The sequence below is a fragment of the Carassius auratus genome, chromosome 20 (assembly GCF_003368295.1).
Source record: "Carassius auratus strain Wakin chromosome 20, ASM336829v1, whole genome shotgun sequence".
In the NCBI taxonomy this organism is placed as follows: Eukaryota; Metazoa; Chordata; class Actinopteri; order Cypriniformes; family Cyprinidae; genus Carassius; species Carassius auratus.
The window spans coordinates 8,570,016-8,596,117 of record NC_039262.1 but is presented as its reverse complement, the minus strand read 5'-3'; the positions used below and the strand labels follow the sequence as shown (position 1 = coordinate 8,596,117).

The window sequence follows — 26,102 nt, the reverse complement described above, 5'->3', positions numbered from 1 at the left end:
TACTTCAGAATAAGGCATTTCAAAACCATACAAACAAAATTATGAAATTAAGCAAGCTCTATTGATTTTACAGTAAACAGAGCTTTCTTTTAAAGTGAGATTTATTATGGATTGTCCCAATTCACAAATGACTGACTTCCAATATATGGATGACATTTCTCACATGAGACATGTCTCAAAATATCTTCTTTCATGTTCCGTAGAAGAAAAATTCATGCAAGACATGAACAACAGAATTTTCATTGTTGGGTGAGCTATCCCTTTCACATTCACGTTTTCTCATTACCAAATGAAGGCATGCAATTAATTAGCTAATTGCACAGCTGTCTTTCTCAATTTTCAAATCACTAAATTCATGTTGACATGGCCGATGTGCCTTTTCTCTGTCGGTGTTCGCTGCTATAAATCTTTTTCAGTGTATCAAATGCATGATTAACTTGCTTTATGAGATTTACACATTGCAGATAGAGGAACAGAACATTATAAGATGATCCATAAACTAGATTGGGTGTTTTTCACATCAATTTGATGCATTCTAAGAAATCGCTGCACATTTGGTATGTTGGAAAAAGCAGCTGAAATGCAGTCCATGGAAAATAAAACCACTCATCTTGAGCATGAATCAAGTCATAAATAACTCAGGACTTGTTCAATTTAACAGAGTAATTTTTTCAACTGTGATCTTGACTTTAATCATAATCCTAATTCCGATCTCCGAATGATATAAGATGAAAAAGAAAGCTTGTAAATTTGTATATTACATCTAGCAAACCTTGTGGAGACAAACAGAAGTCATTTTTTCACAGTTCTGCAACTGCAAAAGCATTTGTTTTTTAAATAATAAAAAGGTTATTGCTACACACACTCACCAGACACCATGTCATCTTTCAGTGGAAGTGCCCAGTCCAGAATCACAAAGGAGTGACAGCCCTCCATAGCAACCACAGTGACATTATGGGGCTTGTTTTTGGGTGGCTGCTTTTGATTGACTGATTGTTGTTCCTTCTCCATCAAGTCTGCCAAGACATCCACTTGAAGGTACTCCAGAGCCTCGGTCAGGGAGCAGGGAGCTCCAGGGTCCTTACGGATGTAGTTTACATATGGAGCTGAGGAAAAGCAGAGAAAGGGAAAATCTGTAAATTTAGGAAATATGTTAAGGAAAATGCAATGTCGCTACTTTAATATCAAATGTTTTATTACATTTCAATAGCAAATTAACAATTTGAGCTATGATCTGAACTGATCTTATTACATGAATTTCATAATGCTTGTTTGTCCCCCAATTGCTTCATTGACAGCAACACTTGAGCTGATTGTATTTCACAAATTTGTGTGAAACCTGATCTGTAAAAAGTCACATGATCAAATAGAAATAGTGCAGAATGAAACACATTTATTCTTTATTTTACATCATAACTTTTGATTTAAAATATTACAATTTTAAGCAGCCAATACTCTGGTCTGAAGTGTCACATGATATTTTTTTTTTTATATAAACCATTTCTTATTACCAATGATGAAAACTTTAGTGCTATGTAAAAAAAATTGTGGAACGCATGATACAGTATTTTTTTCCCCCTGATTCTTTGATTAAAAAGTTAAAAAGAACAATTGCTTTGAAATTTGTAACAACAGAAATGTATTTTCTGTCACTTTTGACCAATTGAATGCATCCTTGTAGAGAAAAACTTTAGTTTTTAGTTAAAGATTGGCTTTCAATTTCAGTTTTAATTGCTGTAACTAGCAATACAAAAATGAATGCAAAACAGCCACTGATATTTGTGCCAACTGACAACAGATAACATGGTGCTGGAAGTTTCGTTTAGTAAGCAGTACATTTGTGTTGTGTTGTTTGCATTAGCTTGTTGTCCTAGTTTAAGAATGAATCCAATTTACTCTTGCTCGTGGTTACAGACGATAAAAGCTACCATTGTTGATATTTCGCTGTAGACTTTTTCCTGTTGGCTCAATGAAATTTTGTTATTTCTGTCATCCCACACAGTGCCAGCTGGATCCACAGCTGTGAACACTTCCAGAACCCCTCGTCCGATTGGGCCACAAGATTTACACCTGGAGCTAATCAAAAGCGCCATGTGATGTTGACCCTGATACAGAACAAAAAACACACTTCTGTGCATGTGCCTCCGCTGAGACTTACTGAGACTCAAACACACATACAAGTTGCACACATTACGGGCGTTAAAAGCCCGTATAGCCACAATACAGTGTGATGGGGAGAAAAACTGAGCAAAGCATAAGAGTGAGTATCAAGACACAACTTCTATGTATTTCTCATACACACAGCAAGCACTACAGCTACTGCATTTACACCTACAGAAAAATTAATACGGCAAGGTGGGAGCAAACACAACAGAGATGGTTTGAAATATAGTGGACTTGTTGGTGGATCTGGAGAGCAGAGAAGACCCGAGCATATTAAAGCCATAAATATTTTAGGAGATGTCTGAGGTTTGGGCCAGAAGGAAGCTGCTCTCAGCTGATATCAGCACATTTATCTCATGTTGTTTTATTTAGGACTTCTTTCTTGAGATGTTTCTCTGTTTAAATGGCTTGCATATGTGTAAGTATGTGCCTGTTGTGCAGTGTGTCAGTATTTATCTCTCCAAACATTTAGGTTATGACATTGTACCAAAGAGCTTTGTTGGGTATGATGCTTGTTTTGGTGGAACTAGTCCTCTTTTTTTACTTATTTTAAGTGCTTCTCAATCGTAGACGCTTGCCCTATCATTTTAATGTATGACTGCTTCCTCAACTCAATTTTACTAGGACTTCAAAGGCCTCCTCTTGTACCCATTAGTAGAAATATCAGCATTATGAGGCCAAATGCTGTAGCCACAGCCTGGAACATGCAGTATTTCTATACAGGCACAGCTTGGTTCCTCGAATCATACTTTCGTATTTGAAAACCTCAGCAGTGCTTCTGGCTCCAGTGGTCTAAATGGTGATGTTATCTCTATTTCCTCTTATAGCTCTGCTGGACATAGCCATTTTCTAATACTGCAATATAAATACATTACAATCACCAACCTAGGGACCATTGAGGGCCCCCCTCATAAACAATGAGGAGTTGGCTCATAATATTTTTCTCATTCTTCTGCTGTTTTCCTATGTATCTAGCCAGAGCAGTTGATGTCACATTTCTGCCAAGACAAGCACATTATAGAAGCCATGAAACAGTAGGAGCTCTTGGATTGCTGGCTAATGATCAAAAAACTAAACCCAGGCCACGATGACCCTTGTTTTGTCATATGATATGCATTTGAGAAATGCAACAAGTAACTTAATCAGTGAAACCTGAGTCTCAACACTTGTGTGCACAGTGTTTAAGCAGGTTTAGCGCTATCAATCAAGAGACATTTCAAATTAATTACATATGACTAATTATTATTCAAATTATTAATTTAATACCATGCTAATATTTCAACTTCAATATATAAACACCAATATTTGCTAAGAAAATAATTGTGACCAATATATATATATATATAAGTATCTCTTTTTTAAATGAACTTATGAAATTAATAGCATAATAATTATTAACTGTGTATTGCTAATATGAAATCAATTTGTCTGTACATTAAAAGCTTATGTACCCAAAACCTACTAAATTTAGAATAGAAGGGAAAGAAAGAGCGAGCAAAGAAAGTAGAAAAGCCGGGTCTCCAAGTCCATTACGCTTTTGTCACAAGCCTCTTTGGACACCAGACCGGACTTACTTAAATACTTATAACTATAGCAATATGTGCTTCTCTACTGCAAGTACAGTACTGTAAAGAGTCGTTGAGGGGCAGAACTAAATTTGCCAGCTGACCAGCCAAAGCTCCAGCTCAGCATAACCATTTCTGAAACTCATATGGTACATGTCTCTGCATGCAAACCGAACCTGAAACATGTTCCATAGCTAGGTGTATAGCTTAAGCTTGAAAAGATGGAGTCTGCTGAACCTAATGTTCAAAGGCAGTTATAGTCCGTCTTAGTAAACGAATTCATGCTGAACAAAGCTTGACTAGAGTCAGGTAACATAGATTACACAGGGTCACATCATGATTGCACTAATCCACTGCTGAGAGGAATACAATTGCACTATTTGGCAGTTGGTTGGAATAGCATCCTAATAGCAATCACAAATAAAACTAGTTTAAATAATGTTTTCATTCAGGCACACACCTTTATCCTAACACACATACCGAGTCTTGAAGAATTCGGGAAGGTAGCCCAAACCCACAGACATTCAGCCATAATTTATAGAGCTGAGTCTAAATACCTTCACTCAGGCATTCTCAAATATTTCCTACAGAAGCTGCCCACATGAAAGAATCGGAGTCCTCTGAGCCTCTAAAGTCAATGGACTCTAAAAGAGCCTTTACCAACACATGCTATGTAGTATTAGATTGACAAGGTTAGTTACACTCTGGCCATAGGGAGAGACCTCTAGTAGTAGAAAGTAAACTTAGAATAAGCCGAAGGCTAAAGGCTCTCACCCACTTGTTTGCTCTCAATTTATAGTACTATATATACTAGTATTTAAAATTTTGGAGTCAGTAAGGTTTTTCATTTGAAAGCAATTAATACTTTTATTCAGCAAGGATGCATTAAATTTATCAAAAATGACTGTTATAAGTGATATAATAAATGCTGTTATCTCGATTTTGTCTTGATCAAAGAATCCTGAAAAATCCCTCTTTCCACACATGCTAAAAGAAATGATCACCAAATAAGCATATTAGAATGATTTCTTAAGAATCATGTGAAACTGAAGGCTGGAGTATGAAAAATCAGCTTTACCATTACAAAATAAATCACAATCTTAAATATATATAAAACTGCAATTAAATGATTAAATATAACTATAATATAATACAATTTCTTAATATATTACTGTCTTTACTGTATTTTTGATCAAATATATGTAGCCTTGATCAGGGTTAGAGATTTCTTTAAAAAAATATATATATTGTGTAAAAATAAGCCCATTTTACACCTGAAATTAAAATCTGTGTCATATCTGGATAGTATCTGGATATTTAAGCTTGTTTGGCATTAACACCTTTATTCCGATGCATTTTCAGGATTGCACAATTCAAAACTGGATCATTCAAAATGTATTTGTAAACACCCTAGTAAAGCATGTTAATGGGGCTAGAAGTGAATAAACGGGGAGAAAAAGGTTGTAAAGTGCTCTCTTTGGCAAGAAATTAGATTCCAAGTAATCTAATACAATAAAATAATTTGAAACAGGTGAAAAAAAATGCAAGAGTGTGGTGTCTTTTGTTTTTTGTTTTTACACCGTGAGAGCAACTTAATTAAACGAACTTGCAACATATGACTTGAATGACTCAGTCTGTCAAAGGGATGTGTTTATTTACATTTATTGCTTGCGTAGCTGAATGTGGATAATGAAAACATGTTTGTATTTACATCTAAGTTAAATGTGATCAAAATCTGTCCCAGACACATGCCAATGTAATTTCATGCAGAGATCCGATCACAATCTGATTAAACTGTGTATTGGGTTTATTAATATTTGACAGACTGAAAATGCATGTTAAGGCCAGGTGTAAAAAGGCATATAATGAACAAGTGATTACGCTTAAAGAACAAGCAATTTTAGAGTTGTAAACATTTTGGTTGAGAGGTAGAGATTCTTAATAGAAGTTCTTAAAGAAGTGGTGTCTCTTTTTTTTTTTTTTTTTTGATGAACTCTGATTGAGCTGATTGTGTGGAGTTTGGAAGATAATTCAACTGCCGAGGTACAAGAAGTATTTGCATATAAATCCTAGCTAAGGTCAGCTGTATGCACAATTTTATTTGCCGCTTACAAGCATCACCAAGGGAATGAGCTGCACTTGTAGGCCAAATAAATTTCCTTCGCATTCACCATTCAACTCTCAAGTGCCTCACATCTACAGGAAATGCTGAGGTGATTGGAAAGAAATGAACTGTTAGCGGCCAGTTGTGTTTCCTGAGAGGTTTAATCTCAGCATGGTATTGCTGATTTTGAAACAAGCAAGAACAGGGAATATGGTATTTTATACCAGAGTACTAACTGTTGTAATATGTAGTAAACCAAATCTATTACCTGTGAACCGTTTCTTTCCAACCACATCAAACTCAGAAGAAGGAGTGTTGTTCAAAGGCCGTGTCTCAGGAGTTGGAGGCTGTGTTGTAGGAGTCTCTGTTGTGTGAGCCAGTGTTGTGGTAGGAAGTGGGACTGGGGTTGTGGTAGTCTCCTCAAAAAGCCCATCTGTGAGATAGAGTAGAAATCAAAAACAGGAAGAATTCAAGTCCACTGGATGCTGTATCCCACCTCACAGTGGACCAAAAAGTGTTTGGACACTCAAGACACATTTAAAAATGTATGAACGCCTTTGTATTATATAAATATGAAGATATGAAAATATTAAGCCAAGTGGCATTTATTTCAAAGAAATGGGGTTTAAGTATCCAAAACTGCCCAGATACTTTTTAGGTTCACTGTACATGCAGCATTGTTTTTAAAGGTTAATGCTATTGCTCTGTTATAGAAGTGAGAATGTAACCAAACTTTTTTTTATGGTTAATATTCTCTTGCCCACGAGTCCTGTCACAACAAGGAAATTACTATTGGGACAAGCCAAGTAATTATTAAAACTGTATGCAAACAAGCCTGTCCATAAATGCAGCTTGGCCACATTAGCTGTCCTGTGTTCAACAAACCAGCAGAATTATATAACAAATGATTATACAACAAGGTCTAGTTGTTATTCCAGAAAGGTCATCCAAGTTTGTGCACACTGAATCATCCAGCTCTTCACTTTGCAAACTATAAAGGCACTTAGTTTAAAAAAAAAATAAACCAGAACCCTTAAACAACAGCAAACAAATGGCATCTATAAAGTTGAATAGATTAATAGAGAAATGAATGAAGTAAAAACAACCTGCTCGTAGCATGGCAGCCAGTAAACAAAGCAATCAGCCAATACTATCTTCATTAATAACAGGATCACCAGATGCCATGTTGACCAACATAACTCATTTCTGAACTGTTTTCTTAGGGAAAATGGAAACCAGAGGAAGTATACAAATAAATCATCGATTCTGGCTCAGTTTCATTTGGACTGTGGCACTCAACAAATCTACATCAACAATTAGATTAATATTTGACCCACAATCAGAATGTAGCATTACCTTTAAGAATTAGAAATTCACATTTCACATATATACATTTTCATATATTTCAAATACGCTTATGTCAATTTAAAGCCAGTATAAAATGCAAATTCACCCTATCTACTTTGAATGCATGCTCCCTATTATATATACATGTTATAGATCTGCGCCCCTCCACAACTGACAGAAAGCTCAAATTCATTTTTGAATGCAAATCCCACATCTCAAAATTGGTGCTGTCAAACAATCCTGATTAATCGCTTCCAAAATAAAAGTTTTTGTTTACATATATGAATATATAAATACACACACATATAGTATATATTTGGAAAATATTTACCTGTATTTACATGTATATATTTATATACATACTGTATCATTTATATTATATATAAATTAATTTAGTATATAAACACAACAAATTTCTCTTGAATATATACATGCATGTTTGTGTATTTATGTATACATAATAAATAGCCTATACACAGTACACACACATATATATTACGTAAACCGCAATTAATCGTAATCGCGATTAATCGGTTGACAGCACTACTCAAAATACAGTCAACAACTGATGAATAGAACCAAAACCCATTCCCTAATAATTTGTTAAATTCTGCCACTGATGTCACCAAACAGAAATGTAAAAATAATTCAATATCATTTTTTTACTAGTCAGACAAACACATAATCCTTTGCTAACATGATGCCACTGGTTGGGATAATGTTGTATGTTGTGCTAGTTAAGATGCTCAAACAAATATACCAAGAAAATCAACCTAGGCATCTTACAGTTTTCTCCACATATTAAGTTGGGATAGGAGAAAATATTTGATCACTGAAATAATTATGATTAATGCTGAGGGTTCACTTAGTGTAACTGTGCCTTAATATGGATGCACTTCTCACCTGTTATTTGTTGTTTTTGTCTTGAAAATCATGAAATTGGCAGTTATTTCTTTAAGCTATATAGTTGTTCTACAGTGAAGAAAATGACCCAAAAAGCATGCTGTTGACAGGCAAATTCAAAGCATAGCAGAGGTTATTCAGGAATAACGGGGAAATCCTTTGAGGTCTGCTGTGCATCCTAACTAACATTATCCTTGGAATACTGATTCTAAATTACAGAGGATCAAGTCTTGTGGGTACTAACTACTACAGTACATTCCTGTGACAAGGCTTGTTATGCAAGAGCCAACTGGGCCAAAAATAATTTTTGCTTCAACACAAATTACTAAATCTACATCGCATTACATATGAATTCTTAGAGATTAGTATGGCTGCAAAGACTTCATCTCACCTTCAGAGTAGCAGTTAAGTATTCCATCAGCATCCAATATTGGGAAACCATATTTGTCCAGTCGAGAATAAAGTCCAGGTGGACATGTGGGCTCAGCAGCTAATGTTGACTGCTCTAATGTTTCTGTTACCATTTCTGTTGTTGTAGGTTCTGGTGTTGTTGTTGTTGTTGTTGTTGTTGTGGTTGTTGTAGTCGTGGTTGTAGTGGATGTAGTCCTTGGTTTAGGGCGATCCAAGCCCACAATGGGTTTTCCTCCCACAGTAAGATACTTGTCACTTGGATTAATCACAGGCCGACTTTCTCTTCCATGACCAAATAATGCTAATCCTTCCTGGTTTACCAGTGGGCTACCATGGTCATCTAATATATCAAACACAGGTAAAAGTCAGTTTAAAACAGGCTTCTTTCTATATTTCTATTATTGTCAGTTAAAATTGTAAGCCACTCACCAAAAATAGTCTTGCCATCCTCTCCAAGGACAACTTTTCTTGGTCTTCCTCTTGAATCCTGAAGAACTCTTCCATTTTCATTCATTAGGACGCCCTTATCCAGATCTACTAACTAAAAGAATGAAAAAGAAGAAGAAACTTTTAAACTTTTAAACAGTTAAACAGTCTTGACTGAATAAGTGTCCCTAAGGTCCCTGTCTGTGGAGTTTCCATGTCTAGAGAGACAAAACTGTTCACATCAGTGTCTTTGCTTACTTTAAAGATAATTCTGTTTGGACTGGTCTGATTTATTAATGCATCCAGACAGCAGACTTAACAGAAGCCATAGATATAGATATTGTGATCACAGTATCTTAACTTACATTCTATAATTTATGTTTAACAAAATTAAAGTCATTGATGAAATCAGAGGGTCACTATCAGTGCTACAAACCTGCTATAGGTAAAAACTTCTTTTATCTTTCATAGTTTAAACATTAGAACATAAACTAAACTAATAAGCTAAAATCATTTATAACACATCTTAATGGATTTAACGACATTCAGGTCTGCCAAAATTTGCAAATAAACACACCCATTTTGTTCCATCAGGACCTGTGATATGTCGGACTCCTTTTGGTTTCGAATTTTCATCAGATGTTAAGGGTGCTTTGCCATTTGCAGCTGTGAGATTCGGCCGTCCGTTTCTGCCTGAACATGTAATTAGAGGAATGAGTAGAAATGTACTTATGCACACACTGAAATTGTTGCATGCACATTCTTGCAGACATCACAGTGTTCACCTTTTTCATAACTAGGTTTGTAGCCACTGGCTGGAGTGTTTTCCTTTAAAATGGGCCGCAGTCTCGATCCCATCACTGGATTTCGAGACTCAGGAGATATATTCCCACTAGAGCTTTCACCAGCAGACAGTCCATGGGAGGAGCGAGAAACTGAACTTGGGGTGAGCCTAACATTAGTATTACTCCTGTCAGCTGTGTCTGGGTTTGAGATAAGTGGCGATTCTGCTGGACTGTTTTGAGAGGAGGCAGATGATGATGCTGAAGAGGAGTGTGGAGATGATGAAGAGCCTGATGTGGAAACAGAGCCCATTCTTCTGTGCTGTACTGGATCCCCCCATTTGGGTAACCGCAAACCTTTAGATCGGCTTGCTAACACAGGAGAGCGGACCCGACCATTAGAAGCCAAAATAGGAACTCTTTGGGCAACTGAAGGAAGTGACTTTGAACTGCTACTGGTACTTTCATTTTCAAAGTTCTGGATAGGTCTATGAGGTTCACTCACAGTTGTTGTTGTGGTTTTAGGTGCAGCAGTTGAGGTGGCATCTTTGTTTTGCCTCTCCAAGGTCTCTCTGCTTCCCTTGTAAAGATAATCATCTTCATGATCATTGCTAATTTTTATATCTTCATTATTACTGGGATTGTTGGAACTAATTGGAGCATTTGTGTCTTTATTCAGCACACTAGGTTTATTTGAGACAGGATTAACCTCCTGCTTTGAAGGATATGTTGTGGGTGAAGTTTTATCACTAGTATCTCGTGAGCTCACAGCAGTAGAACGAGAAGGAAATCCTTTAATAATTGGCCTTCCTGCACCTATAGATGAGGCAGTCCTACTCCACGGTATTCTCCCGTCTTGTCTGCGACTCCCTGTAACTATCCTAGAATTTCGGTTTGGTAATGAAACGGCTGAACTTCTCCCTGTTGTAAAAGAGTTAGTCCTTGAAGAAGAAAGGGAAGTGGAACCATAACTATTGCTTTTCTCTTCTTTGTTATCATAATCTCCCATTTGCACTGGTTGTTCCTCTTTAGTTGTGTCAGAATGGGTTTTTTTGTTTCTTCAGTTGGTTGTTCATCCTTTGTGTCATCTAGCTCCGTGTCCTTGTGGTTGGTATCAAGCACCTCTGTTGTATCTTGACTGTTTATCGTGGTTCCTGTTGGCAGTGTTGATTGTGAAGAAGCAGACGATGATGATGACGATGATGATGATGATGATGATGAATCAGGTTTGTGCTTTCCTGTTTGAAGTCTATGAGTTCTAGTTGAAATTCCAACTCTTCTTCCATTAGGGTACATGGCACTAGATCCTGAACTTGGGACTCGACCTGATGTGGAAGAAGACCTTCTTGTACCTGCTGCTGCTGATGATGGTAAGGAGGATGAAGGAGAAGATCCCGAAGAAGAAGATGATGAAGTAGATGCTGAGGAGGAGGAAGAAGAGTAAGTTGGAGAAGAGACAGATGAGGATGATTCTGTTTCTGATTCTTTCACTGATTCAGGCCTGGTTTCCTGAGGTGAGATCACTGAAGGCGTCTTGTCAGTGACACTTATCTGGTTGTAAGAGCTCTTTTCCTCAGGATAGGAGACCGTTGTCAGGTTCTTTCTTGTAGCTGCAGACTCCTTGCTTTGCAAAGAATCTTCACTCCGCATTCTTGAACGAGAATTAGGCCTTCTTAATCTGCTAATATCAACAATTGAGGATGTGCGCGGGGTCCAAGAAGGACGTTTGGCATCAGATGTTTTAGGGACAGATTCAGATTTACTGGGTTTTGATTCTTTAGTGTCATGTGGGTGTTTTGAATGTTCCTCTGTTTGTGGCGATGCATTATTACTGCTCTCTGGTTTTGTGTCCACAATAGCCTCATTTGCTCTTATGTCGTCTTCTGTTTGACTGTCTGTTGGCTTCTCTTCCTCATTTGTATCTTCTTCTCTATCTTTGGCATTAGTGGATGAAGAATGTGAGTTTGACCTTGAGCTAGAACCTCCTCTTCTGACTGAACCCCTCACAGAGGAGAAGATGCTGTGATAGGACCTTGTTTGAGAAAGAGGGCGTCCTCGTCTATTGGGCGGTGTTTGAGTTGTGGTCTGAGTATCGAACTCTTCCATCTCATCTGGCTCCTGATTGTCTGATTCATTGTTTGAAGATGTCTTGGAGGCACTTTGACTTGTCTTGTGGCTGTCTGCGTTCCTTAAGTGAGTAGAGCTGGCTAGATACAAAATTAAGATACCAGTCTTAACCAAGTATCTGTAAAGCTGCTAAAGTTTATTGAGGAAAACATCTGTTGGGAATACTTACATGCAGGCATTGCAACAATAATGGCTTTAGTCTGTGGTCCTTGGCCCTTCCTATTGACTCCACGGATTTTGAAGATATAGCGGTCACCTGGCGTAAGTCCATCTATGGTAGCAGAGGTGGTGGTGCCACGGTATGTTACTGACTTTGCGCCAAATGGTTTCATAGCAGGAGCATAGGAAAGGATGTATTCTGGAAGTAGATGTCAAATCAATCAGTACGGTCAATTTCATTTGGATGACATAGCTGAATATTTTCCAATGAACACTGGGAATACCCAGGATTGAACCAATAAATCTAGGCCAAGGATAACACACTAAAAATGAAAAGTTCCTTTTGCATGAACAGGAAACAGTTTGTGTTTTCCACATGTTCATTTGTGTTGGTTTAGCTTTACAAACTGGTGCTCTGCATGCCTGCTGGAGAAACTGTAATGCTGAAGGTTTATCAATTCCATATATTTCGGCACTGCACACAGATAAGTGGTTTCAGGGAAGACATATGGTCAACAATTAGCAATGTTTTACTCTTCAAATGCTAAAGTCATATTCTGTTCTTTATGTAGGGCATATTCCAAAAGACATAGAAAGAGCTGACAGATATCTGTATAAAATATTATCAGAGTTAAAAAACTTTCTCCTATCCCAGCCAAATATGCAGATAAAACTATAAGTAAGGCAAAAGTATGTTGGGTGCACTGCATAATAAAAAAGTACATATATTTTTTCCTATGGTCAAAATGGATCTTACTGAATTGATAGCCTAGCTACCCTGTGGTATTACCTCTTATTCGCCCATTTGTTTGCTCGGGTGGATCCCAGGTGGCTGTGACAGCAGTACCCTTTCCTCGAAGTGGTTTTACTTGAAAATTTTCTGGAGGGCCAGAAGGAGCTGCAAAGACAAATGTGGGAGAAAGTAAAACTAGGACTGACAAACAAATAGTTATACAAACAACATGGAACACTGTCTATTCTCTTGAACTTAATTTTTTTTTCCTGCCTGGAGATTTTTCAGATGGAAACAACAGTTTGTGTTTTCCATGGGAATGAGGTCATTCTGATCACTCCAAACAAAAATTCAAAACAGCCAGTAAACAGTGACATTACTCTGAAATAGGCAGTTAGAACATGCATACTTGGTTTCAAAAACTAAGGCAAGATTGTTTTGAGTTTTTGTGCATTTTTATGGGTGTGCGGCACAATACAGACACCCTGTTGTTTATCCTTTGCTTCATTAACTATTTGTGTATTTTCTGACATGCAATAAAAGTGCAGATTGTAATTAAATTAACTTTAGTCTAAATAACCAGCATTTAAAATCTTTTAAACCACGTTCATGGAAAATAAAACTTCCAGTAACTCTAGTCAACTTGTAATGTTGAACACATCTCTGTTATAATACTAAGATTCTTTTAATCTGACATTGACCTTTTTAGTTAGTTTGCAGATAATTATATCTATAATAATAAATACTATCAGGATTTGTCTGCTCAGCTATGTAAACTAAGCAAAACATCTGGGTTAGAGATCAGAGAGCATAAACAAACCTGATTCAGGGGTTCTCTGGAACACAGATGCACTCCATTTTCCCTTCTGATCTCTTTGCGAGATACAAATAGAGAACTCGTACATGCTGTCTGCAGAGAGCGTTTCAATTATGAGACGTCTCTGAGCTGTTTCCTTGTATTCCCATCGAGCAGATTCTCCTTTCTCTCTGTATTTCACAGTGTAATACCTGCACATACATTGATTCTAAAGTTGAAACATACAACATCGTTCCAAGGTTTGGGGTCACTATTCAGAAAGGACACATTAAAGTCATTCACAGTAATGACACAGACACGGTAGACATTCATAATTCCTCAAAAGATTCTAAAAAGGATTCCACAAAAACATTAAGCAGCACAAGTGCTTTAACACTGATGATAATGAAAAATGTTTCTTGAGCACCATATATGCATATTACTATTAGAATGATAGTATTATAATGGCTGTTAAAAATCCAGATTTGCCATCAGAGGAATTTTAAAACATATTAAACGTAAATGTAAAAAACATTCATATTTAATTGTAATAACATTTCACAAAATTCCACTATATTTTTAATCAAATATATGCAGCCTTGGTGAGCATAAGAGACTTATTTTACCAACTGTTTGAAAAGTAGTGTGTATGGTAACACTTTATAATAACTGCATGCTATTAATCATTAGTTAAGCATTAGGAAACAGTTAATTCATCATTTATAAAGCATTAATAGACATTTATAAGCAGTTTATAAATACAGATATAAATGCTTTATACCTGATTTAAAAGCATATCTATAATGTATTTAATAATTGTTTTTTCATACATTAATAATGATCAATTTATCATATCTAAATTAAGTATGGCATTATTTACACACCAGTTATTAAGGAGTTGTCAGTGGTTCATAAGATCACTTAGAAATTGTAAGTAAATGATTAATAAACTATTTAAATGTGCATTCATACATCTTTTTATTCAGACATATAGTAATAGTTACTTATAGTGTTAATAAATGGTTTATTAACATGTATTTCTACTGTAATTCAGGGTTAATTCAGGTAGTTATAAAACATATGTAGTTGTTAGTTAACTATTTTTGTGAGCTCATCTAAAGTGAGGACTATTAATGCCTTGTAAAGCTTTTACAAATGAGATTTAAAGGTTGTTAATATTTCTATGTTCTGTATCACTGTTTTGTGTTTGTTTCTGTTTTTTGTTTAGAAGATAACTGAGCCTTTAAATATCCTTTATAAATGCTTTACAAGGCATAACTAGTCCTCACTTTAGATGAGCTCACATAAATAGTTGACTGACCACTACTAAATAACTACCTGAATTTACTACATTTCTTATGATCTTATGAATCACTGGCAACTCCTAACTAACTGGTTTGTAAATAATGCTATACTTCATTGAGAAATGATAAATTGATCATGAATTATGTATGAAATTACACATTATAGGTATGCTTTTAAATCAAGAATAAAGCATTTATATCTGTATTTATAAACTGATTATTACTGTCTATTAATGCTTTATAAATTATGAATTATCTGTTTACTAATGCTTAATTAATGATTAATAGTGTGCAGTTATTATAAAGTGTTACCGTGTATATAATGCAACCAACATTCCAATTGGCCCACCATTTTAAAAATAATATAATACATGTTTACCTGGATCCCTCTGGTATTTCCTTCTTCTTTTCAACAAGTGGATCAACCCATGTGATAAGGACAGACTGAGGAGACAATACTCTAACTCTGATGTCCTCTACTTCATCCACAACTTCCGGCTCTGATGGAAAAGGATGACAAAGAATAAATATTAGTTTTAAGTGAGTCAAAATACTAATATGGAGTGCTGGTTAATCCCACTGTGATATACCTGGTGTTACTTTATTTAAGGTGGCTGTGGTGATGGGTGCACTCCTCCCCTGGGCTCTGGGTGCCTGCAGTGATACCACATAGACGGACTCAGACGCTATGAACAGAGGGGGGATACCAGATACGGCCACGTATCATTACACATAACCTGCTATGGGACATACTGGAGACATGCAATTTGAGAATATCTCAACCTAGATTTAAAGGCATACACTGAATATCTCAAACACTATTCCTATCAGCCTTTAAACATCCAGAGTTTTGTGCTTACCCAGTTTGTTCTTGTTAGCATTGCGCTGGTCTGCTTGGTGCTGGCTGAGGTCCACTCTGTGTTTGTTTTGGGGTCGCAGAGGGAGGCGTCCTACTTGATGAGGGGGTTCTGGTCCTGAGGATGACTGAGGGGCCCTCTCTTGTCCTAGTGCCGTCCTCTGAGTTGGGGGCCGTGGGTTAATCTGTGATGAAGTTATAGACACCATCCTGCCTAATGAAAGACAGACAGAGCAAATCATATTGGCTTTGGAGTTTAATAATCTGCTATTATTATAATTGTATGACTTTGGAGAAAATCGGTTGTTTTAAATGTGCTTTAGAAAGAGCTCTGTGCACAACTAACTTGAATTTATTAGAAATGACTTCATTGTGATAACACTGTCCAGTGTTTATTTTACATTATCAAACATGGTGGGTTCCATAAAGTCTGAAAATTTGGAATTCAAAATCGAATTTAGACACAGATACAAAGTTTCATGATTTTGAATGATGTAATATATGAAATATGAAGAAATTCACAAGTTTGATGTTGACAATATTAACAGCTTTAGTAAAAAAGGTCAAATTTCCTTACAATGACACACACAACATTTGTGAAGCAAAAAATACGTTTTTTCCCATTGAAAAAAAAGAAAAAAAGAATGAAGAAGCATTTTCACAAATGGTCTCATACTTTTAAATCCCATTATACTTCACAGAGGATGACTCATGTTTGCAATCTCTCATAAAACAAAAACTCTGGCAGATAACAAAGACATGAAGATTTGCTGAAGTAAAGTTACAGGGCCACACAGTTTACAGTCATGTGCACTCTCACTTCCTCTCTCTTATTGCTTTGCTGTAATCCCCCAACTGACAGGACTTGGCAGGCGAATGAGACAGTCAGACAGTCTTCCTCCTCTCTTTCCTTCAACACACTGCTCCATGCGCATCTCTCCTTCTCTCCCTCTGGTGTGCCGTACATCCCTGAGAGGATAATGAAAAACATTCCCTCTCTTTCTCGATCCGCCTGTCGTTTTTCACTTCTTTAATCATTCTCAGATGATCAGTTGTAGTCACACCTCCTCAGTCTGTGTGTAACCAGTGTGTGTTGAAAAGTTCAGTAATCAATCGATACATTGAACTTGTGAAGTTTTTTCTTAACAGGCATGCTAAGCTTCTTTTATGTATATTATATGTTGGACCCTTAAAAAAAAAAAAAGACTAAAAGCACCTGATGATCAAACAATCAGATCAATGGCAAATATTGGGATGAAAGTTTAATATATTAAATGCAATCTACAAATAATTATATACCAATAAAATCACGATCCTGTAAAATGCAGGGCTTGGCAAACTATATGCTAGTTATAAGCAATTAAATATCATTAAACTTTTTTAATTATACGCATATTAAAATTAGTGCTGGCCAACAATAAATCACGATTAATTGCATCCAAAATAAAAGTTTTTGTGTACATAATATATGTGTGTGTGCTGTGTATATTTATGATGTGTGTGTGTGTATATATATATATATATATATATATATATATATATATATATATAAACACTCATATGCATGTATATATTTAAGAAAAATGTTTTTAAATATAAGTAAATATATACATGTAAACACATGTAAATATGTTCAAAATGTTTACTGTACGTGTGTCTTTATAAATACATAATATAATATACACAGTACACACACACACACACACACACACACACACATTTTATTAAAAAAAACTTTTATTTTGGATGTGATTAATCATGATTAAAACTTGTAAAACTGACCTGAAGGCAGTTAGAAATAAATGTTTCAAAACTTTGTGAAGCAGTATTTTGAAAGCAGTCATCACCAATGTCAGATCATTTTGATGACTGAAGAATGAAAAGAAGGAAAGACAGGAATGAGTAAATCCTTCATAACTTCTATAAAGTGCTTCATATCCTTTATAGCTCTGCCTTTTGTGAGGATTTTGGCTAAATGCCGTGTGTGTATGATTAAAAACTGTCCTATGATTGCTCTGGCATCACTTACTCAATGCTTAAGCTCTAGCAGAATTATTAACACTTAAGTTAAGGTCTCAAAAAAATACTGAAATGATAGTACAGTAACTGCAACTCCTTTTACTTTGTACACACAACAGACACTTATTCCCACTTCCCATTCTGAGAGTCCAGCCAACACAGCTGAGACAGGCTCACATATCACAGGCCTTGAAACAGGGGTGAAACATAGTAGCTCACCCCTCTCTAACTCTTTCCCTTTCTTCTTGTTTTCACAGTGTCAATCTTCCAAGTTCATGTCTTGGATCCATGATGCCACATCGTTCTCTTTTCCCTCCCCTCAGGTCTGATTTGTTAGCTGATCATGAATTATCTCCATGAATTCTCTCTCTGTGGGAGGTTTCGGATGCGATAACAAGCTCCAGGTTGCAGGAACCAGACCAGAGTTACCATGTCCATGTGTGGACTCAGCTGGGCTACATGTGGACCTGTTCTTAAAGGTTAGTACCAATGATTTCTACAGCCAAAGTGATGACAAAGAGATGATAGCACAACATTGGTGGCAGTGAAACAGAATTAAGCTTTTCCTGCCACAGTTTTGCCACAGCACGGTTACAAGCAAAATGACATAAAGCATATGTCTTTTGTTAACCCAGCGGCAAAGCCAGAGAAAAATTAGAGCAACACTATGGTAACATCATGACAATAGCAATAGCAAAGAACAAACATGGACTGGATAACATTATGGGAAAACCAAGGAAATAAAATAATAATGAAATGCCATTTCTGGAGATGTTAAGTGACCACAAACAGTATTTTTTTTTTTTTTTTTTGTGTCCAAATGTTTTTAGACATTACCAAACCGAACATTCAGCTGTATTGTCTATTTTAAGTTTGCAACTAAATCTATGTAGTCTATGTCAGAGGTGCAGTTATGCGTCAGGGTTAGCATATGGCACACAAAAGTGCAAACGCTTCAGGAATGTCGAAGTTGTTATCGGATTGTTCGAAATCTTCAGGATTTCCACGAGATGAGTGTGTCGTGTAACCCCCTCACGAAAGAAGAAAGCCGTTGTGTTCACAGCTGTGACAACGAGTGCTTATCAGGATCAAGTAAATGCTGGATTTTATGTGAAATATTTAAAGTCTGCGGCATAGAATCTTTAAAATATGTCAGAGAGTTATACACATCGGTCTGTTATTATGGCAACAATTCCATGCTGCGAAACGTAAGGATGAACAAAACAAATTGTGATTGGTTGTTTGACATGTCAGTCAAAATGGCCTAATGGGGGCCTTGGCCAATGAAAGCTGCCATAGAATCCAGACCGTCGTGCTATGCGAGACTAGTGTAGTATTAACTTTGAGTAAATCAAAACAATTTCAACTGCTAGTAAATTTCACAAAGAATTACAAAGAAAAGGCAAGTAACACATTTAAATAAACATGAAATTTTGAAGTAGAAAAAATGAATAATCTGTTTTATTTACAATTTGCAGTGTATGCTGGACCATTGATTTAATCTGTGGTTTCTCCATTTTATGGATTTTCATCTCTTTTACTCTTGAGATCGTAAGAAACTAAAACAGTCTTCATTTGGTTTAAATCTGAGATTCCTTCTTCTCTTCAGAGGGCTTGCATGTACAGAGTTTGGCTTCAAGTGGGCTCAGTGGATTCATAAAGAAGAGAAATAAAAGCTTTGATTTAACAAATTCACAGCTGACAAACTGCCACTGTCTTTCCAGGAACTTGGGGTATCGGAGGTCTCTGGGATCCAAACACATGTCCGAGCTTTAAACCTTCTCAAGGGAGTAACAACATAGATGTTTTCCATACGCCTGCAAGTCTAAAATCTGTCATTTGCCATTAATGTACAGAAACATCTATATTTTGAAGTAGTTTGAAGTAGAGCTTGCATTCCAATAAGGTTGGGTTTGACATAAAATTGTGTTCTCTTAACATTTTCCTCATAACTCTTTTATGTTTATCTTGAACCTGTTTGGTGGTACTCCTCATAAAATTGTTGTGCATCAGTAATAGGCTGGGGAAAGTATTGGGCCTACCTGGAGAGGATCTGTTGAAGGGTTCGACAGCAAAACCATCCAGTTTAACCCACTCTCCCCCTGCAGGAAAAAAAGAGCAATGTGGTTACACATAAGACAATATATTGATAACACTTATTGGTTAACACTTAATTTTTATCTTTGCACAAAACATTCATAATTAAAAATAATAATAATATTAATAAAACAGCATTTTATAAATGTAATAAACTGCTATTTTTAAGCATATTTTTTTTGAAAATACAAATATTATCAAAATTTTTCATGCTCTATAATATTATGTTGTTGTGCCTAAATTTGTAGTATGTGAAACAACTGATTTTAGTTTTTAGTATTTTATTTTGTTAATTTAGTTTGATTAATACGGAGCCCCACACATGACATGCAAGAAAAAATAAATAAATTGTTTACTCGATTTACTAATTCGTTCCCTCGATGTACTAAAACGTTCCCTCGATTTGTTAAATCGTGTGCACATTTTACTAATTTGTTCTCTCGATTTATAAATCATGTGCACAATTTAGCAAATCAAGGGAAAGAATTAGTAAATCGTGCACATGATTTAGACTACTATTTTTTCCTTCATGCCTTGGCTCCGTAGATTAACTGGTTATCCTAATGAAATAAATTTGCTCATAATAAAGATAAGAAATAAAACATATTTGACCTCATCAACTATTTACAGCACTTTATTTTTCATAGCCACTTTTATGACTGAATTACTCAACAAAAGCTGAATTATATTACGCATAAATGTGTAGCACATTTCGCAATCAAGCAACCAGCTACCTTTAAAACGAGGAGCTGTAACACCACATATGTTTACAACTGCTAAAAACATCCTCAGCCAAGAACATTTATGATCTGTTTGCAGGATTATTAATGTGCATTTGTATTATGACAGATGCTTTGGGATAAATGTTGTGGGCCGTTCAGCCAAATGCCCAGATCCTGTTTGTTGGAGGGGGACATGGACGTACTGACAAAAAACTTTATGTGAAAAAATGTATGTGACGTGTGTTGGACGAGTGACTGGATACCACAACACAATGCTTAAGGCTCTTGACTCAAGCTCTGGATTGGATACAAAAACAATGACTGGCCACATAAATGCTCTATCTTTGGGGAATTCAATAGCAGCTGATGCCAGTTATTTGAAAAACAGAAATGAATATATATCCCCACACACTGCAGTCTACACATGAGTGTGTGTTAGCCATCCAGTCTGGTTTAATATTGTGAAATGAACAAAAAAATGTGTACTTCTTGAAAAGATACCAACCGAGTTAGAACTTTTGTACTTTTTTTCTGAGAGTGTATACAGTGACCAGTAAAATGATGTTGAGCCACAGTTAAAAATAAGTGAAAGAAAGTTTTTTTGTGCTGTCTTCTATCTATTTTCAATTCAATTCAATTTCACATAAATGCACCCTTAAACAATCTTACCGACTACAAAAATTGGAACGGTAGTAGATCTCCACAGTTAATGAACAGTTTAATATTTTATATTCTTATTAAAGTCGTAAATTATGTATACAACACTGAGGGATTCCTGTTTTGTTATTCTTAAAAGGATAAATGCCCTAAAAGTAAAAAGTTTGGTGTCATGTCGTTCCAAACCTGTATGACTTCTGCAGAAAACCAAAGAAGTCTGAGGTCCAAACAACATTCGACCTCATTGAGGTTTATTGTACGGCCAAAAAACAGAGACGTTTTTCAAACGTGTTCTCCAAAAGCAGAGAAATCCCTATAGGTTTGGAATGACATAAGAGTGAATAAATGATGACCAACATTTTGGCGAAGTTTTAAAGCATGCATATGTGTTTAAAATCATGCGTTTTCTGTGCATACTGTACTTTATCTATCCATGCACTAATGTACAACACTGAGTCATAGAGAAACATGCAGATCTCTATCTACACACGCATGCAAGCACACACCTCCTGGAGTCTCTGCCCTGTAGACAGGTTTACTCATCCCATCCTTATTCTCTGCACTCATCTTGAGAAAATGCAGGACTCCAGGCTCTAAAACAACACAACATGCACATGAGAGCCTGGCATAGTGCTCAAGTACTCAATGTGAGTCTCTAGCATTTTATTTAAAAAATGAATGATTTACACTCTTACCCAGGTCCTCTAGTAACTCTGACCGTCTGTCCTTGTCGACAGTCATGAAGCGCAGTGACTTCATGGACTTCCCATAGCCGATGCTGTAGCTATCAACAGGCCGTCCATCCAGCTCGCTGGGGGAATCCCATGTGACTTTTAACCCCTTATCCACAGAGGTAAGCTTTACATTACGTGGTGGCAGTGGCTTAGAACCTGGGAGATAGTACAGCTGTTTTTCAATCACATTGCAATTACAGTCTGATGAGTTTATTTTTGTTAAGAGAGCAGTTACAAAGTTCAGCAAATCACCAATTAACTATTAACTAGCTACTATTAAGTAAGGGATATTGTCACAAAATTATCAGGCCCACAGAATGAAGCAGTCTTATATAACCTTGAAGGGTTTTATTTTGCAATAATGCAGGAATGCAGGAGATTGTCATAGAACAATGTCATTATGCATAAACATTTGACAGATTATATGACAGACCAATCAGAATTAAGTATTTCAGAGGGCCATATATCAAGGGAAAATTAAACTAAATCGTAAATTTAGCATGACAATTCGCTAAGTGGGAGTCGAAGTGTTTAATGTACATGTGTTGTATAAGCTTACTTTCTTATAGCTTGAACAAGAGCAATAATGGCTACAACCTTCAGTTAATCAAACTGTAAAACTCTGTGTGAAGTTCTTTAGAGTGCTCAGGCTGTTTTTATAACCCTACTTACAGTTGGAGTGAGCAAATCTCTCATCGCTGTGCCTGTTTACTGTACAACAGCATGATCCTGGCATAAAGCCCGGTGAGAGAGATCGATCTCTATCACTTATTTAAGAGTACACATGGACATATGCCTTTCGAATCACTGCTTTATAATGTTACATTGGCAATAGAACATCCCTTCACATAATTTGGAACCACATCACACATCATTGCAATTACCGCAACTTGCGCACACACACAGGCCACAGAAACATCAAACCTCAGTCTGTGACTTGGCCCGCTTGAAAATGTATGATGTAGGGTGGGTTCACATTTTGATTAAATCAAGACTTGTAAAACATAAGAATTAGATCTTTCTCCAAAAATAAACATTTTATACTGGAGGAAACTACTTGAGGCTCGTATTAGGTAGTGGACATCACCTAGATCAGAGGTTCTCAATTTTGGGTAATTCTGCAGTCAGTGGAAAAAAAGTATTATTTACTGTGATTAATTTCATGATTCCAGACATTTTAAGAACTGTTCCTCAGTTAATCAGTTGAAACAACAGTTTTCCGTTAGTAGAGATCATATTCTTTTTGTCTTTATCTTTATTTTTTACAACAAAATAGTTTATTATCTTTTTTCTTTTCTTTTTTTTTAAGTTTGAAGTAATAGCTGGAAATGTCGTAATCGAACTTCATGACAGCTGTAAAAAATAAACTTATATAAACTCATTTTTAACCCATTCTGACTGACGTGTCCAAGACTTTTACAATTTACTATCGCATTTCTGACATTTCGATGTAAGCCAGTTAGACTGATGACGTATTTCCATCAGCAGACTTTGCAAATCACTGTTCAATAAATCCCCCAAAAACTAATATTTAGAATAGCAAGGCATAAAATCAGATGTACATACTTCAAACAAATGTAAGATTGTTGGAACGTAAGAACTGCCCCAATAGCAGTCCTGAAACTCTTTGACGCTGACCCCAGGCCATTTATATTATCCATTCCTTTATTAGAAAGGTGAAAATAAATGCCCTGTGATCCATTTTTTTTTCATAAGCACCCATAGAAAGACCTGTAGGGCAAGCACCTGCTGCTCTGACATCATTTTCTCAATGAAAGGCATAAGCAGACTCTCACAAAAATATCATTTGCTTATTATTTCCATTCAGGTGACTGGATGACATTCAAACTAATGCAATAAGCATTTAGAGTGTATTATTGTTAAGTCAACAATAGCTTAGTGTTTTTACACAAACTTTTCAGCCTGAGCTACAAAATACCCATGTGTTCCATCCATCTGATGACAGACAGTGCTTAAACATGTGAGTGACAAGTTGAGCGTGGGCATCGTGCCAACTACATGCTGGCGTCTTGTACCATAGCACACTCACTAATCAACAGATTGAGTTTCTGAACCCTCTAGCCTTTCCTACGTCAATCAAAGACGCTCCGCAAATTCCTTGGTGAAAATCTGAGCAAGATTAAATTCCAGTAGCTGGTCAGGGCATGATTCTTCTCTTCCTCTCACTCTCTGGCAGAGCTCTTACCTGACAACACAAGCTCATTCTTACCGGAATAACAACAGACGTGATGTTAAAGTGCAAGGTTGTGGAACAAAATCCTAAAACCCATTCTTTCCAATATATCTTTTATCTGTCAAGCAGATGTCTGGAATGGTTTTGAAGCTGCAGTTGGGCACCATTAAACGATCTAAAAATTGTGTGGGTTTTTTTTTTTTTTTTTTTTTTTTTGGCTTGAAATCAGTAAAGCTAAGCAGCTGGTGGCTTAAGATTTAGTTGTGTTGGATGTATTCTGGTTTGTTGAAGATGGAGGGAAGAGGAAAGAGAAGAATACTGGATAATATGCAGCTGCTGATGGCAGTCCCAGGCTGCACTGGGTGACCTCATATAAAGAACATTTCCAAAACACTGAGAAAGAGCAAGTGAGAAAGAAAAAGGCCAATTGTAACGTGGCAGCTAAAACAGCTCAGTGAGGACTTAGCTACCACTTTTCTCATCCAAGATTTCTCAGCTCCACTGCATTCTCCTCAGAATTAGGAGGGACAGGCAGAGTGAAAGAAAGATGTGAAGAGAAAGAAAACGTGGCTAAAATTGATTTTGAAGAGCTGAAAATGAAAGAATGGCTAAACCATCTGTGCTTTTACACTCCCTGATGAACTTTTAAAGAGGTTAACTGTACTTCCTGTGCTGGTTCTAATTTGATAAATTACTTGCTGAGATATGCACTTACAGTCCATCGATCTATCTATCTATCTGTCTGTCTGTCTGCCTATCTATATATCTATCAGGGATCCAATTGGAAATCCAATTGGGAATTAAAATTGGGTCATATTTTGTAATATATGCATCATTCAAATATCTTATTTAACAGTTGGCTATGCATAAGTTAATATTCTGTGTTCTTTGTGCACCTCTGGCAACCACTTCTAAATTAGCTACAGAAATTAACTACGAAAGTGACATCACCACAATCAGTTTAAGAACAGTAAGCATTGCAATTATAGAATATGTGTACTCTCTCTCTCTCTCTCTCTCTCACACACACACACACACAAACACACACAGAGAGAGAGAGAGAGAGAGAGAGAGAGATGTCATACTTCTATCATTTCCTTTTTGAAACTGATTCAAATTGCTAAAAAAAATTTTTTATAATAATAATAATTAAAAAAACGACTTGTTATTGAAAAATGTTGAACGTTCTTTAAAAACTTAAAGCGAAGTATGTACACTTTTTGAAGTTTGTGCACCTGCCTGTGGTTCAGCTATTCAATTAGACTACTGTCTCGCCCCATTATGCATTATTAGTGCTGCTTGAAATGTTTAATAAAGGTTTGGCACATGGTTTCTGCGCACACTGTGATAAAACAAACAGAACCTAGACCTCCGGATTCTCAAAGCGTAGATGATTAATTCAGTTGAGCGATCTGTCAGAAGTGCTTATGAAATAATAATCTTTACAGTACAAGATGGCAGTTGTACTAGACAAACTAATTGGCTAATCTAGCCAAACTAACCTGGCAATTATACTAGACAAATATACTTAACGAATTGTATTTTTAAAATAGTTCTAAATTTAAATTCTACACAATTCTAATAAAATACAAAGTTTGTTTTTGTAAACTGCTATTTAAATAGAGATAAGCAGATTGACCTACCCGACAGTAGTGGGCTCTGGGTGCAAAGTGTGATCAGGAGCCCGAGAAGAGCTCGTGCCCGTGCAGGAGACATTGCAGATAGTGCTCCAGTATTACGGCGATCCGCTACACTGAGGGAAGAAAGGCTGTGGGATGCTCGGATGCTCAGTTGCCCGCTACCGTCAGTCTGTGCGCTCTTTCCCAGACGTTGTCTCCCTCTTCCGGGGATGAATGGTACTAGGGGCTAAACATATTTTTTTTAGAACAAGGCGATGGAAAATCTTTGGAAACATACTTCCTATGATGTAGAACTCACTTATCGTGCTCTGTTTATTCCTACAGCTTGTTTACCCAAAATGCATTCTGTACTCGTGGTATATA

At 36.4% G+C, this 26,102-nt stretch overlaps 1 protein-coding gene across 1 annotated transcript in view; it reads right to left on the bottom strand.

Annotated features, from left to right (window-relative positions):
• fndc1 (fibronectin type III domain containing 1) overlaps positions 1-25,971 on the bottom strand; it is a 32,305-nt gene extending 6,334 nt beyond the window's left edge. The window contains exons 1-17 of the mRNA XM_026290845.1: positions 25,743-25,971; positions 21,867-22,061; positions 21,678-21,764; positions 19,738-19,797; positions 15,681-15,890; positions 15,411-15,506; positions 15,200-15,320; positions 13,541-13,728; positions 12,778-12,885; positions 11,998-12,186; positions 10,789-11,908; positions 9,705-10,732; positions 9,497-9,612; positions 8,923-9,034; positions 8,474-8,833; positions 6,101-6,265; positions 870-1,106 (exon numbers count right to left, since the gene is read on the bottom strand). Coding sequence (XP_026146630.1) covers positions 870-1,106; positions 6,101-6,265; positions 8,474-8,833; positions 8,923-9,034; positions 9,497-9,612; positions 9,705-10,732; positions 10,789-11,908; positions 11,998-12,186; positions 12,778-12,885; positions 13,541-13,728; positions 15,200-15,320; positions 15,411-15,506; positions 15,681-15,890; positions 19,738-19,797; positions 21,678-21,764; positions 21,867-22,061; positions 25,743-25,815 — 4,465 coding nt within the window. The 5' untranslated portion in view covers positions 25,816-25,971. The remainder of the gene's footprint in view (positions 1-869; positions 1,107-6,100; positions 6,266-8,473; positions 8,834-8,922; positions 9,035-9,496; positions 9,613-9,704; positions 10,733-10,788; positions 11,909-11,997; positions 12,187-12,777; positions 12,886-13,540; positions 13,729-15,199; positions 15,321-15,410; positions 15,507-15,680; positions 15,891-19,737; positions 19,798-21,677; positions 21,765-21,866; positions 22,062-25,742) is intronic.
• Between the last annotated feature and the right edge of the window lie 131 nt (positions 25,972-26,102).